Raw genomic sequence first — 17,134 nt, 5'->3', positions numbered from 1 at the left:
TAATAATAATAATAATAATAATAATAATAATAATAATAATAATAATAATAATAATATATCCCTTTTCCTTTTTCCTTTTTTCATTACTCTTTTATATATATATATATATATATATATATATATATATATATATATATATATATATATATGTATTCTCTCTCTCACACACACACATATACACAGTGGCCATTTGGATGTTCAGAGGCTCCGTAGTTACCGTGGAAACACTGTCATCTTCTACAACATTCATTCACCTATAAAACCCATGGAATTGGATCAATGACAGTGGATGGAGACACTGGGTTTATGTTCAGTTAATGATATATTTTACTAAAAAAGTGACTTTTTCTTCGGTTTTCCTTATTTTTGATATAATAACCTTTAACTTTAATCTGAGCTTTTATGAACATATATAAGATCAATACATTAAATATTGGAAAATACCTAATCATTATATATTTTAAGGCACAACCTGTTTGTTTTGCATGTACGCATGTACTGTGGGTGTGGAGTATGAATGGAATCATTTATTCTTCAGTATTTATTTTTCTTAAACTTTTTTTCAAGGGTTTTACTTTGTGCTTTAAAATTTCGTTATATTTATTTGCAATGAAAATGAAAGGAATCTCATCTAATTTTGTGATTTGTGATTTAGTGATTTAGTGATTTATTCTGAACATGCAATGAAATTTAACATATATGCACTTGCAAAACATACATAATAATACAAATATCAAGAATCATAACAATCTTAGTCAGAGGAAAAGCACAATAATTCCATTTACATGCCCGAGAAGGGGTGGAAAGAAGTGGAATTTATTTAATCCCACCCCCTCTCCCTACAATATTATTAATAATATATGTCCCTCTTCCTTTTACATTACTCTTCTATATTTATATATCTATTCACACACACTCATTCATCCATATACACATATATATGTTTATACATATACACACATACAAATACACATATAATCTTTTACCAATGTCTTTCTTAGTTCTGCTAGCAAATAAATAAACAAATAATAGCTAACTCAAGGAAGGAAATGTATACATAAACAACAGTGAACATACATTTTCACTGGGAAAATGCATAAAACAGGATTATTTTATAATAAATGGTGTTAAATCACATAGGAAATGTTAATTCTATAAAAAAAAAAAATCATTTGGGAACTGCCATAAAAGTAGCAGTGGGTGTTTATGGGTTAATTTCATCTTAAATCAGGGTTTAATCTGTGTTCAAATAAAAATGATTTTGTAATTACGCACACTTAGAGGTAAGAGTTTAATTGAAGTTTGTTCCCAGTTTTAATTTTTCTGGTGAAAGCATAAAAAAATCAATTTGCCCACAACATTATGCATGACATTTCCTATCGATTTAGTTTTCCCATCATACTCTATGCCTTGTTATTTTTAATTTTTTTTTTTTTCCTGATAGCTGTGGAAGTGCGCGAGGCTGAGTTTGTTAAAGGGGGTGAAAAGATTAATGGATGAGTGCCAGCGCTGTTCATTACCAGGCGTCAGTGATGTGGATATTTAACCACTCCAACACCCTCTACCCCCTCTCCAAACAAACACATCGCCTCCAATCTCCTATTGATTTCTCCTAAATGCGAGAATCAGCTGCGACTCGAGTCACAGCCGCTAATGATGCATCCCCCTAAACTTTTAATGGATGCATTCATCAGAGTGGAGAACTATTTGATTCCCCGAGAGCCACCTTCCACCTTTCTCTCCCTCCATCTTCTTCTCCTTCTTACAAATTCAGTTCAATTCATTATTGGATGTTTCAACTCTCCCAGCGTCTATTAGAGGATATGTAAAGTCATTGTCGTAGTACATTCTGCCTCAACTAATCATAGACGTGCATTAGCGCCTCGGCTCTGGAACGACACATTAGCGAGAGTTCAATTTACGCGTTGATATTACCGGCACTGGCTGGAGGAAATAGACGTGGATGTCATGTACCACTGACCTTGTTGCCGAGGGAACTTTATAAAGCTCGCACATGCAGGAAATACACACAATTCAGTATAGAGGGTCAACCGCCAAATTGATTTTATATGTTCTTAACTGCCGGGAGTAGTGCAAGAGGTAGCTAGAATTCAATTTACATCTGTTTAATTTGCTGATATGATTTAATTTAACTCTTTATAGGACACATAGAAATACTCTGAAATTCAAAATGTCAACCTCAGTGTGTTATAGGAGGACTTAACAAGACTTTATTACTTTTGTGATTTTTTTTTTTTTTTCATTTTTATGTAGAAAATCACGATTAAGGAAGTTACCATATCTGGTTCCTTGCACGTAAGTGGCAATAAAAAAAAAAAAAAAGAAGTAAATGTAAAAAATACCAGAAAAACACATGTAAGGTGAAACAAACATGTCTTTTAGAAAAAACGTGATATCATGAATTGCGTACAGATAACACGCCAATTAAAAGTGGCATGTTATCTGTACGCATTTAAGCGTTCAGCGTGTATATTTATGCCATGTAAAATAGCACGCAATTAGCACGATTAGCAGCTATCGCTATTACCGGTTAGGGTTAGGTTTAGGGTTAGCAATTAGCAGCTAGCAATTAGCGCAATTAGTGGCTAGTGCGTTAAATGGCGTTAATTAACATGCGAAACAATGAAAATGCGTACATGAGCATGCCAAGTGCAAAACGTGATATCATGAATTGCGTACAGATAAAACGCCAATTAAAAGTGGCGTGTTATCTGTACGCATTTAAGCGTTCAGCGTGTATATTTACGCCACGTAAAATAGCACGCAATTAGCACGATTAGCAGCTATCGCTATTACCGGTTAGGGTTAGGTTTAGGGTTAGCGATTAGCAGCTAGCAATTAGCGCAATTAGTGGCTAGTGCATTAAATGGCGTTAATTAACATGCGAAACAATGAAAATACATACATGTAGCATGCCAAATGCAATAAACTGGCATCACATATAACGCAATTTTATGATTTCAGTCTCTTTAGAAGATTAGAACATCACTTTTTGAACATTAGACCAACATCAGTGCTGATCCAGACCCCTGTCCACATCCACATTCTCCCTTTGAACATCATTCCTTACATTAGTACCATTACTTCATGGTACCTAACAAAGCAGGTACTCACTGTTCATGCAGAGGTGGACCTTACAGACCCTGTAGACCACATTGGACCTGAGATTGTTGACTCACTGTCCTCACTAGAACTGTTGATGTCACTGTCTTGTAATGTATGCGGAAATAACCAAAAATAGTCACTTGCCCGATAAAGGGTTAACAGCCACACAACCAAAATCATCTACTGATCTAAAATGTTTAATATATTCTGAACCTCTAAACCTGTCAATATGTTGAAATAATTCCGGTAAAATGTAGTTTTTCATATTTTCATGGTCATCAGATATGACCCATTTCGACGTTCAGCGGCTCTGTAGTCAACGTGGAAACACTGTCATCTTCTACAACATCGATTCAGTAGTAAAACCCATGGAGTTGGATCAATGACAGTGGATGTAGAGACTTGGTTTGTGTTCAGTTAATGATAGATGTGCTAAAAAAGTCACTTTTTCTTCTTTTTTTTTGTTTCTGATGTAATAAATCTCAACTTCAATCTGAGCTTCCATTAACATCTACATAATCAGTAAATTAAATATAGGAAAATAAATTACTTTCACTGAAAAAATGCAAAATAAAGAAGGATGATTTACAGTAAATGGTGATAAATCACTTAATAAAAGTTAAGTGTGTGAGTTATTTGCACTATTATCTGCACAGAACCATAACCAGTACCATTATAGTCTCACTCAAACCCATTGGTTTTGTCAGCACTGTATATTGTATATTTTGAAATGCTATCTTACTTGTTTATTTTATTTTATTTTATTTTATTTTAATTTAATTTATTTTTATTTTAACATGAACCCTGTTGACTTACAAAGCAATAAACATGATTTTGATTCTGATACAGAGAAAAACTAATTTAGGAACAGCCACACAAGTATCACTGGGTCTTAATGGGTTAAGCTGTTTTCAGTCTATGAAAAGAGCTGCATGGAGTGTTTGTGTTTTAAAAGGCTCAAAATAACTGTTTAGAGTAAGGAGTTCTGGTATTTTGTTGTACTGCAGAGATATGCACTGAATTTATTCACAGCTGCCGGCCAATGGGTCCAAGTGGAGTGATGCAATTACTAAAGGGAGAAGTAAATCACCCTGCTGGTTTCATGGCAATGAAAATGCATAAGAACTGGTAAAAAAAAAAAAAAATCTACTTTTAGAGTAAAAAAAAAAAAAAGTGGAAAAAAAGATTAAAAATAGAAACTTTGTTTTTTTCACCACACTTCAAGGATAAAGTTTGATGCTGAAACTGAAGCGTTTCTTCTACACTGATGAGTTTAATGAGTTAGAATAGAATAGAACGCTGATGAAGGTTAAAGTTGTTATGGGATGTTATTACCTTTGCTAAGTTCTCCATTTTTTTTTTTTTATACACAGTTCAGACTAAACTGTGACAATCGTTCTGATCTTATTTAGACGATTCCAAACAGATGTTTAGTGCTGACACCACAGATACTGACACCACAAACTGTACAGAAAATTCAATTCATTTGTAGTTTTACTGTGGCTGTTTCTGTCTAAAAAATACAGATCAGCTAACAGAACTATGCTACCAGAGCTATAATGTAAACTATCAGCAGATGCAGCACATGGAGTTTATAGGACACGGTGTTAATTTGACTGATTGCCTGAGTTTTTGTAAGAAGAGGAAAACTTGATGATACCATATTTCACATTTGTATAAATAATTAGCTTCATAGTTTATTCAGTAAAGTAATGATTTATTACCCCCACCAGGAGGTATTATGATGACTTTGCTTTGTGTGCATGCATGCATGTTTGTTTGTTTGTTAGCAAAATAACTCAAAAAGTTATGGATGGATTTTCAGGAAATTTTCAGGATATGTTGATACTGGCACAAGGAAGAAATGATTAAATTTGGTGGTGATCGGGGGTGGGGGTGTGTGTGTGTGTGTGTGTGTGGGGGCAGATCTGTCTTGGCAGAAGTCTACGCTCTCCGAGTGCTTTTCTTGTTCATTTGTTGGTGGTAGCTGTGCATTCTGGTATGTGACTTTTTCCTGCTGCTGATAGTTTGGAATATCAATACTACGTAGAACGCCATGAAGTGTCTGCTTTTTCTGTTCGATTATGTTATTTTCTTAGCATGTAACAATTTTGTATTCCTTAAAACGCAAAGATACTGTAATTCTTATCAAAGAATACAATAACTAAGAAAAGAAGATTATAGAATAGAATAGAATAGAATAGAATAGAATAGAATAGAATAGAATAGAATAGAATAGCCTTTATTGTCATTTTGCTACTCCACTCAGTGCAGCAATATTAACAAAACACCAATACCACAAGAATAAGAAGAGAGCAAAACAAAAACTAAAATTAAAAAAAATTATAATATAAAATAGAATGTAGATTTGACAATTTTATAAAGTAACAGAAATAGAGATAAGAAGAATAAAAATTAAAAATGGACAATATGAATAGACACACATTTTCAGTATTAACAGTATGTGGCAGTATGTACAGGGGTTGGACAAAATAATGGAAACACCTTAAAACAGCAACAAAATATAATTTGATATGGTGTAGGTCCGCCTTTTGCGGCAATTATAGCCTCAATTCTCCGAGGTATTGATTCATACAACTTTTAAAGGAATTTTAAGCCATTCTTCAGTTAGAATACCCTCTAACTCTTTTAGAGACGATGGCGGTGGAAATCGACGTCTTATACTTGAATCTCTAAAACTGACCATAAATGCTCAATAATGTTGAGGTCTGGGGACTGTGCCGGCCATACGAGATGCTCAACTTCATTAGAATGTTCCTCATGCCATTCTTTAACAATTCTAGCTGTATGGATTGGGGCATTATCATCTTGAGGTGAAGGTGTTTCCATTATTTTGTCCAACCCCTGTATATCTATGAATGATGTTAACAATATTAACAGTGTGTATTAATGAAAACAATATGTATATCTATGATCCAAGTCCATATAAAAGTAGTCCAATTATATATTATCAACAATGAGTTAATATTGCATTGTTATTGTAGAGCAGAAGATTAGTGCAGGACTTATTGCACATAATTTCATATTTGTATGACTTTTGCATGATTTATTGCACATATTTTCACATTTGTAGGATTATTGCACATTAAAGGAGGTGATTTGAGGATACATTGAGAAAATGTAAGAGAATGAAACCAAAAAACATTTGACACATTTACCTGAAAAACACTTTTAACAAATGCCTAATTATCAAACATTTTCCCAGTTAATTGTTGTTAAAATGTCAATGAAGTTTATTCTGCAAAAGTAGCTTAAAACACCAAATACCACAGCAGAATATTCAGTCCTTGATCAGATTATTTCAGCAAGACCTGTGGATTTAATGCATCATGCATCTTTCAGTGGATGATACTGTTTTCCATTTGAAAAGAAAATCACAGTAACACCCGACCGATGCATTAAGCAGCCGAGTCAGAGTACAGAAGGCCAACAGGTCTGCCGCGCGCTCATATCAGGGCTTTCTTTGACTTAGTGCAGCTGTAGCGTGTGTCGGCCTCAATGTGATGTTCTATATAATAACGGAGAGAGAATCACTTCTCAAAGAGGTGGTGGAAAAACTGAAAGATCTATTACACACTTTGAAGTTTACAAATGACACCGCTGCTGAGACAGTGGACTCGTATTAAGACAGAATTACCTGAAAAGTTCGACCTCACACAAACTTCACATAGCTGCACACACAAAGACTGTTTATCTAGAAGAGAGTAGTTTTTTCTCAGTTCAATGTTTTTTTAATGTGACACTATTTTTTTTTTTTTTTTTTAATGGGTTAGAGTAAGTATGTGGTTTTAATACTAGACTGTACATAAATAGTAGATGAGCGCTCATTACTCTGTGAACTGCAATTTTAAAGATTTGAGATGTGCGATATGGTCGTCTCTGTGTTGACTTTATAAAAACAAATGGATGGAGTCTGAGAAACACAAGCGTCAAAACTGTTATTTACTGTGTAATTGACTGTACATACCAATCAAAATGGACTAACAGGGTAAAAAAAAAAAAAAACACCATTAAGTGATTTCAAATAATAAATGTTAAGACAAAAAGTTATGTTTGACGCACTGTAATTTAAAGGTTGAGAAATGTATATTATAAACACACATACATAACACACTGTAATTTCCCAGATTAGGATAAATAAAGTCTTACTTTCGTTTGTTCGTTCATTCTGTCTGTCTGTCTGTCTGTCTATCTATCTCAACTGAAACAGTAATGAAACAATGCTAAATTAATGTAACTGTTTTTTTCTGTCTATGTGCTTTTTAAATGTAAAAATTGTAATACTTTAACCCTTTCATGCACAGTGCTCACTACAGTGGACAGTTATTCTACAGCTGGTCTCTTGTATATTTATGGATTTTGTTGTTTTACTTGCATATCAACCAACACAGTGGATACTTATGCACCATCCCATAATACACTGCAATTCATACCATTACTGTAACATTCCCATTCTTGATAAACCTCATCTGCAGCAACATATTTGAGTGTAAATCAATTGCTAATTGTTATTAGACTGTAATTAACAGTTTTGGGTTTTTTTTACGTTGTTGTGTTTTGTTGTTTTTTTTGCACATTATTTGAGTGAGTAATAACTACTATTATAGTATGTTAAAATGTGAGAAAACATCAGATTAGCAACATAAAAAAAACCCATTAATTTCCCAGTTATCACACAGTATGTCAGTAAATACATGTTTCTTTGCTTCAAAAATTAAACGCATGGTGTCCAGCTGAGTGGACGTTTTTGTAACTCCATGAAAAATAGGTTCATAAAAAAAAAAATAAAAATAAAAATAAAAAAAAAATCAGTCACATTGTTTTTTTAATGCCTAAAGAGGAATAAAAACACTCAGGAAAAAAAAAATCTTGATTAAGGTTCTCATAATTCATGCATGAAAGGGTTAATATTGGGAATGGACCCCAGGATAAATAGTCTGGACTTTGTTGGAGACTAATGGGGATCCTTAAATAAATAAAGAAACAAACATACGATCCAAACTGCTGTAAAATCAAACCAGAAGTTATGATTTTAACAAAGATTATGTCAAAGATTTAAGATGAGAGAGGGTAATTTTGTTGGAACCGATTCAAGCTCAAAAGTCTAATATTCATGAGATTTTCCAACGCTTTTACAGATAGAGATAAAGACAGATAAACTTTATTCATCCCAGGGGAAATTCACTTATCAATCAGCTCAAGATAAAATAAAATTCTAAGAAAATCATCTCTCAAATCCATCCATCCATCCATCCATCCATCCAATTAGCAGGCTAGCTGACAGACCATATAATTCAATACAGTGTAATGCTAACATCAGCTAATGCGGCTTAGTCACATGTAACTATAACCACTGTTAAACTTCATGACAGAATCCTCTGATGACTTTGTGGGGGAATGTGAGAGTGAATGAAAAATGGATCCATTATTATTATTATTATTATTATTATTATTATTATTATTATTATTATTATTATTGTTAGTGTAACTTAACTGTCCTGAGAAGAATGTCTAACATAACAGTCAGACCAATGCGAGCTGTCATGGTGCTCACCTGTCAATCACAGTGGCCACTCCTTTAACTATGCATCCATTTTGGCTTTGGTTAATGTAAACAGTTGTTACATAGGTGTTTTATCTGTTATATGTTCATCAGGGAAACATCAGTCAGACTGTAAACATGTTTATCTCAGGTGTAAAGTTGGACGTCTTAGGGTCTATGGCAGGGGTGGCAGACATACGGCCCGTGGGCTAAAACTGGCCCACCGAAGGGTCCGATCCAGGCCGTGGGATGAATTTCCAAAGTGCAAAAATTAAACTGAAGATATTAACAATCAGGGCTCTCAGATTTTTTTTAGGTCAGGGGCCACATCTCAAGTGGGTCAGACCAGAAAAATATTATCACAATAACCTATAAATAATGACCACTCAATTTTTTTTCTTTTTGTTTTACTGTAAAAAAAAAAAAAAATGCATTTACCAGCTATTCATTCACAAAAATGTCAATCACCTGAACATTTATTGACAACCTGAAGTGTCTTGTAATGCACATATGTAGATGATAAACTGAGACATAATATTGTTAAAATTGCAGCTATTTTTCTGTTTAAAAATTCAGGTTGTTTATGTTATTCACATGTTTTTAAAAGGATCATTTGTAGATGGAAACATTTTCATGATGTAATTTACATTTTTTTCCACTGCAAATCACAGAGAAAATTTTGGAGTTGACATTATTTATAGGTTTTTATGTTATTATTTTACTGGTTCGGCCCACTTGATTTTGCATTATGCTACAAATAGCCCCTGAGCTAAAATGAGTTTGACACCCCTGGTCTATGGGGACCCCCACCCACCCACTGGATTCAGCTTTTAAATAACAATGAAATCTTAGACTGATAACAGTCATAGATTGCATCCACGCTGCCTTGTAGTCATTTTTCTGTCAGATTTAGACATAGTGACTGATGACTGTGTTTTATCCCACATAAGTGAAAAACTCAGTCATACAGACAGTGTGGTAAACCTGTCATTCCTGTTGTGTGCAGAGTCTTTCATTTTTACACTCTGTCCTGTCTGAGATCTGTGTTTTCTACTGAACCGTACATGATCCTTAGTCTGCTTGTTTGGGTGTTGTCTCTGTTGCAGTGGGACCAGTTGGAGCTGGGGCTGGGCCTCAGCTGGGAGCAGCATCCTGGCTGAGTTTGGGACCCTGCATCTGGAGTTTGTCCATCTGACCCAGCTCTCCAACAACCCCATCTACACCGAGAAGGTTCAGTACAAATATATAAAGTTTTCACTTCGACTTACACAGTTTCCTGTCATTTTAACACACTTTGAAAAAAAAGTGTTTAATTTTTTATGTCCTCAGATTTTTGTAGACTGCAAAAAAGACCTGTGCAAAAATAAGAAAATTAAAGTCATTATTGGGTTGTCTTTTTTTAAGTAAAATTATCTGCCAGTGCAGTAAGAAAAGTACACTGAGCAAGTTTTCTTAAAATAAGAAAATATTATCTCAGGATTATAGAATGCCAAAATACATAGATAGATAGATAGATAGATAGATAGATAGATAGATAGATAGATAGATAGATAGATAGATAGATAGATAGATAGATAGATAGATAGATAGATAGATAGATAGATAGATAGATAGATATAGATATATATACATACACACACAGCTTTTTTTAGGTCCAATTAAAAAAGAGAAATTTAGACATATTTCCCCCCAGGATGCACCTATTGATGACCTCAGATAAATGCAAAAAAGTCTTGCCTTGAGCTATCCCAAAATTTATATATATATATATATATATATATATATATATATATATATATATATATATATATATATATATATATATATATATATTTTTAATATCTGAGTAATAGTTTGTATTATGTCAGCAAATATTTATTTTTTAAACTGACCCAAAGTTCTTCCAAACTTGCTTCATAACATTAGTCTATATCTTGTTTGAATTTTTAGCCCCTCTGTCCGTCTTTTGGGGACCTGTTTCATAGAAGCATACATATATATATATATATATATATATATATATATATATATATATATATATATATATATATATATATATATATGGCCTTTTGAAAATATGATGACTTGATATCTACAGAAAAAACTGCATAAAACAAGTAAGAACTTCTTGAGGGCAAACACTTACTGTGTCATACTCATCTCCCAACAATGGAGCTTGTTTTGTTATAAATATTGCTTAAAATTAGTTGTAATATCTAAGTGGGGTAGCTCAAGATGCAAATTCTTGGAACAAGTCAAATCATCTTAACAAGATCTACTGTCAGTAAGTAAATAAATAAATTTAAAAACGGGATCTTTCAGGGTAAATATTCCAAATTCAAGTCAGATATTCCTTTTTTTGCAGTGTAGTGCTGTTTCATGACAGGATGTTTGTCTTGACACAGTGATACAGCACAGATTCAGTTTGTGAAAACATTGCACCGTAGTTGCCTGACTGACTTTTTCACTGTCGCTGCAGGTGATGAACATCAGGAAACTGCTGAACAAGATTGAGAAACCTCACGGCCTATATCCAAACTTCCTCAGTCCAGTCAGCGGGAACTGGGTCCAACGTAAGTATTTTACCAACAGTGATAAGAGCTTCATTCTTGATCAGCTCTTTGACTAAAGCTGTAATGCAATAATAATAATAATGTTAATAATAATGTTTCACCAAATTTCACTACAAATAGTCTGAGAGGGAGCAAGACTGAAAGGAAAAATGGAGAAAATAAACTCCATGATGTAGTCTGTATTGTATATTCAGTGTTTTGATTTGGAATGAGAGGAGAGAGCTGTAGAAGGAAGGTGTGTATTTCCAAATTATGGTGTTTTTTCCACCTGATTTCACATCCTGCAGCTTTAAGAAAAAGAAGTAATATCACACTGGAAATATTCCACTGCAAGCAAAAGGCTGAAGCATTATGTAAGCAACAGTTTGTAAGTCTTATCCATAACATGGACATAAAGTATAAAAGTGGAAGTATCATTGTACAATTAAATGATTCGTCAGTGTTTTACTATTAGAACTGATACTGCGCTCATGCATGTGTTGAATTTTACTGCTGTGAATGTTAGATTTCACTCCTTCAAACTACTTTATAAACTGTTTTGTTGGTTAATCTACAGCAGAGCATCATTGTTTATGAGATCATTATACAGTCTACTCTCGTTAAACCGCCCGCCGTTATACCGCCATTTCCGCTTATCGCCATCCGCCAGCCCAGTTCCATGCACAAACAACACTTATACCATTGATTTCCCGACCGTTATACCGCCAGCGTCGCACCTCCGAGGTGCGCCGCCGTGGCACCTCCGAGGTGCGGCTCCCAGTGTTGTCTTTTCCGTGGAAACCGGGTCGAAATGGCTCTTTGAGTGTTAAAGGTTGCCGATCCCTGCCTTACAACATAACAGAATCAAGATTTATTTAGAAACGCAATTAGAACGGGTTAACGGAGGTAGCATAGACATCATATAGTAAAGACATGCACATTATGGACGCAACTCGTTGTAACGCCATTTTCGCTATACCGCCAATTTGGCCGTGAACGGAAGTTGGTGGTATAACGAGAGTAGACTGTATTCTTTTCATGGATTTCAGAAAAACGAACATGTTTTCAGCGTTGTGTAAGGGCATTTACTAGTGAATCCAAGAAGAGTTTATGTAGTTTAAGAACTTAGAGAATTTTAATCTCAGCTCATAAAAGAAACACTTAATTATTCAGTTTATCATAGACATATAAAAAGATGTGAAAGTGTAATATAATAAAGGACTGGGTCATTAAAGGGTAAACAACCAGTAAAATTATTAAATATCATTATCTGTCTGCGTCTCAGCTGCTTATTTGACATATTATAACTAGACAGTATCACAATAAGCATGTTTTTGTAGGTCAACATGACAGAACTTTACCTGTTTCCACAGTCACAGATCTTGAGTCATGTCACACATCAAAATATATTTGATTGCGTGTCTCTGCCATCCATCCATCTGTCTATTTCCTTTCAATTTTACTATCAAGCCCATAGCAATGGCAATATGACTCCCATTGCTCTGAGTTATTAAAATGATAATGAATTCAATTACTTCAGAAAATTGGATCTTTCTGATTTACCTGAAAGGGGGGTGGAAAAAAAAATCAGGAGTGAAAAGGTGGTAATCTGGATGATTACAGAGGCTAATTGTTGTGGATGAACGTGCATAGAAGCAAAAATTGTATATATTTATCAGCGCTGAGGGAAAAGAATCCCCGGCTTCACAGCTCACTCTCATCTGTCTGTGTCAAGGACAAACACAGCTGCACTGTGATAACCTTGTGGAGGAGTCAGCAGAGGTGTGTGTGCATGCAATGAGCATTAGTGGATAGATGAAGACTCATGTGTGCCTCCGCTGCCAACACAACATTTATCATCATACTGTATGTTTGAGCGTGAGCAGGCTGCAGGAAAATCAAAAGCCACTTGTTTCAATTTCTACTCAAGGTTTGAAGTGTGTTATATCATTTAGGCTTTAAACTGCTTTTCATGTACATATATTCATATTTTTACCATGACAGAAGGAAAATGTGTGGGTTCACGTATGTGTTTATGCACAGTACAAATATGACCCATTATAAGTAAAGGCGCATTTTTAATATTTCTTAAAATTAATTTTCTTAAAATTTATATTAATATTTAATATATTTAATATTATATTATTAAGAAATTGATCTAAATTTCTCAAAACTGTAAACAAACTTTGTAGACATTGTCCCAAGGATATAGGACAAGGACATATAACATTTGAAATGAATCTGACATGTAGTTTTTGGAAAAGACGATTGTTAAAATGTAAACATTGTTGAGCTTGAATTTGACCCTTCAAGGTCACTCAAGGTCAAAGGTCATTGACCCAAATGAAAGTCCATGTATAACTTTCTATCAGTGCTTAATAGTAACTATGTTAATATCTGTAACAATCTCCATGTTATAAACCACTGAAATATGGCCCATGATAAGTAAAGTTACATTTTTTATATTTCAATTTTTTTTTCAAAAATGTGTCAAGAAATCTAAATATTTTAAAAGTGTGAACAAACTTTGTAGACATTGCCCCAAGGAAGCTACAAAATTTGAAATGAATCTGACTAGTAGTTTCAAAAAAGACTGTTGAAATGTAGACATTGGTGACCTTGAGTTTGACCCTTCAAGGTCACTCAAGGTCAAAGGTCATGAACCCAAATGAAAGTCCATATATGACTTCCTATCAGTGCTCAATAGTAACTATATTGATATCTGTAACCATTTCCATGTAATAAACCATTAGAATATGGTTCATTATAAGTAAAGGCACATTTTTAATGTTTCAAAAAATTTGTCAAAAAATCTAAAAATTTCCAAACTGTGAACAAACTTTGTAGACATTGCCCCAAGGAAGCTACAAAATAAATGTGAAGTGTAGTTTTGGTAAAGAAGATTGTTGAAATCTAGACATTGGTGACCTTGAGTTTGACCCTTTAAGGTCACTCAAGGTCAAAGGTCATTGACCCAAATCCAAGTCCATATATGACTTCCTATCAGTGCTCAGTAGTATCTATATTGGTATCTGTAAACAGTTCACTGTTATAAAGCATCAAAATATGGATTGTTCTAAGTAAAGGCACATTTTTAGTATTTCAAAAAATTTGTCAAAAAATCAAAAATATTTTTTTCTAAATTGTGAACAAACATTGTAGACATTGTCCAAAGGAATCTACATATAAAATTTGACATTAATCCGACCTGTAGTTTTCAGAAAAGAAGTTTGTTGAAATGTAGACATTGGTGACCTTGAGTTTGACCCTTCAAGGTCACTCAAGGTCAAAGGTCATGAACCCAAATCAAAGTTCATATATAACTTCCTATCAGTGCTCAATAATAACTATATTGATATCTGTAACCATTTACATGTTATAAACCATTAAAATATGGCCCATTATAAGTAAAAGCACATTTTTAATATAAAAAAAAAATCATCTAAAAAATCTAAATCAGCATATTTCAAAACTGAGCAGACTTTGTAGACATTGCCCAAGGAAGCTACAAAATTTGAAATAAATCTGACAAGAAGTTTTGAAAAAAGACTGTTGAAAAGTAGATGTTGGTGACCATGAGTTTGACTCTTCTAGGTCACTTAATGTCAAAGGTCATGGACCCAAAAAAAGTCCATATATGATTTCCTATCAGTGCTCAGTTGCAACTATATTGATATCTGTAACCATGTTATAAACCATTAAAATATGGACAATTATAAGTAAAGGCACATTTTCAATATTTAACCTCCTAAGACCCACTGTCCAAATGTGTGGGCTAGAGTTTCACAAGTTTATACAAACAAAAAAAAAAAAAAAAGAAAGAAAGAAAAAAAAGAAAAGAGAACTGTCCACCACAAAGGACATTCCATAAAAATTTTAACAACTGCATCTGAAAAAACTGTTGCATCATGATTTTTCCAATATAGGCACTTATTTAAGAAAAAACAAAAAAGCTTGTACTTTGCTGACATTTCCTGGGTCTTAGGATGTTAAAAAAATTGTCAAAACTTAAAAAAAAATCAAATTTTTTCTAAATTGTGAACAAACATTGTAGACATTGTCCAAAGGAATCTACATATAAAATTTGACATTAATCTGACCTGTAGTTTTCAGAAAAGAAGACTGTTGAAATGCAGACATTGGTGGCCTTGAGTTTGACCCTTCAAGGTCACTCAAGGTCAAAGGTCATGGACCCAAATGAAAGTCCATATATGACTTCCTATCAGTGCTCAATATTAACTATACTGATATCTGTAACCATGTTATAAGCCATTAAAATATGGACAATTATAAGTAATATAAGTTATAAGTCAATATTTAACCTCCTAAGACCCACTGTTCAAATTTGTGGACGAGAGTTTCACAACTTTATCCAAAAATAAAAGAAAAGAAAACTGTCCAACACAAAGGACATCCCATAAAAATTTCAAAAACTGCATCTGAAAAAACTGTTGCATCATGATGTTTCCAATATAGGCACTTATTTAATAAAAACGAAAAAAGCTTGTACTTTGCTGACATTTCCTGGGTCTTAGGAGGTTAAAAAAAATGTCAAAACTTAAAAAAAATAATCATTTTTTTTCTAAATTGTGAACAAACATTGTAGACATTGTCCAAAGGAATCTGCATATAAAATTTGACATTAATCCGACCTGTAGTTTTTGGAAAAGAAGATTGTTAAAATGTAGACATTTTTGACCTTGAATTTGATCCTTTAAGGTTACTCAAGGTCAAAGGTCATGGACCCAAATGAAAGTCCATATATGACTTCCAATCAGTGCTCAATAGTAACTATACTGATATCTGTAACCATTTACATGTTATAAACCATTAAATATGGACCATTATGAGTAAAGGCACATTTTTAATATTTAAAAAAATTGTTAAAAAATATAAATCAGCATATTTCAAAACTGTGAGCAGACTTTGTAGACATTGCTTCAAGGAAGCTACAAAATTTGAAATAAATCTGACAGGAAGTTTGGAAAAAAGATTGTTGAAATGTAGACATTGGTGACCTTGAGTTTGACCCTTCAAGGTCACTCAAGGTCAAAGGTCATTGACCCAAATCAAAGTCCATATATGACTTCCTATCAGTACTCAACAGTAACTATGCTGATATCTGTAACCATTTACACGTTATAAACCATTAAATATGGACCATTATGAGTAAAGGCACATTTCAAATATTTTAAAAATTTGTCAAAAATTCAAAAATCAACAGATCTCAAAACTGTCAGCAGACTTTGGAAACATTATCCAAATAACGCTGCATATAAAACTTGAAATGAATCCAACCAGTAGTTACATCACAGAAGATGTTTGAAGAAACTGCTAACGACAACAATAGCGATAGCGAAAACACTAAGATGTAAAGAAAGTCGAACCTACTACATTCTGTTTCTGTTTACTCTCCTCCTCCTACACAAACACAATAATCCTGACACCAGATCGTCGTGTGCATGAGCTGAGCTTCACGGTCTCCCGCTGGTGGCTTAATTTAATTATAGAGCGGGAAAAAGACCTGTGTGTGACACTGCTGAACATCTTCACACATCCATGCTTATTCCTTATTTCTCTTCTTAGATCACGTTTCCATCGGTGGCCTCGGGGATAGTTTCTACGAGTATCTGATCAAATCCTATCTGATGTCAGACAAGACGGACGAAGACGCCAAGACGACGTACTACAATGCGCTCGAGGTATGGAAAGTTTGATCTTATGGCTGCACACGGAGCCATGTGTCGGTTTAAGCGCAGCTCTGGACGATAAAAAAAAAAGAGTAATTAGAGGAATTTACATACGCCTGTGATCAAGGTATGAAAATTAAAATATGTGTCGAACTTAATATTGAGAGGTAGTAGCTGTTTTTTATCTATGCTATATTTATATA

General features: G+C 33.8%; 1 protein-coding gene across 2 annotated transcripts in view; it reads left to right on the top strand.

Moving 5' to 3' along the window:
• The window catches only part of LOC115436135 (mannosyl-oligosaccharide 1,2-alpha-mannosidase IA), an 828,462-nt gene that overhangs the window by 752,591 nt on the left and 58,737 nt on the right, over positions 1-17,134 (top strand). Inside the window, exons 6-8 of one of the 2 annotated variants that reach the window (XM_030158891.1) lie at positions 9,793-9,919; positions 11,169-11,262; positions 16,828-16,943. In XM_030158891.1, coding sequence (XP_030014751.1) covers positions 9,793-9,919; positions 11,169-11,262; positions 16,828-16,943 — 337 coding nt within the window. The remainder of the gene's footprint in view (positions 1-9,792; positions 9,920-11,168; positions 11,263-16,827; positions 16,944-17,134) is intronic. The other variant, XM_030158892.1, reaches the window with a different exon arrangement.

This window comes from Sphaeramia orbicularis, chromosome 16, assembly GCF_902148855.1.
Source record: "Sphaeramia orbicularis chromosome 16, fSphaOr1.1, whole genome shotgun sequence".
Lineage (NCBI taxonomy): Eukaryota > Metazoa > Chordata > Actinopteri > Kurtiformes > Apogonidae > Sphaeramia > Sphaeramia orbicularis.
The sequence above is the reverse complement of the archived record's forward strand: the minus strand, read 5'-3'. Positions and strand labels throughout refer to the sequence as shown.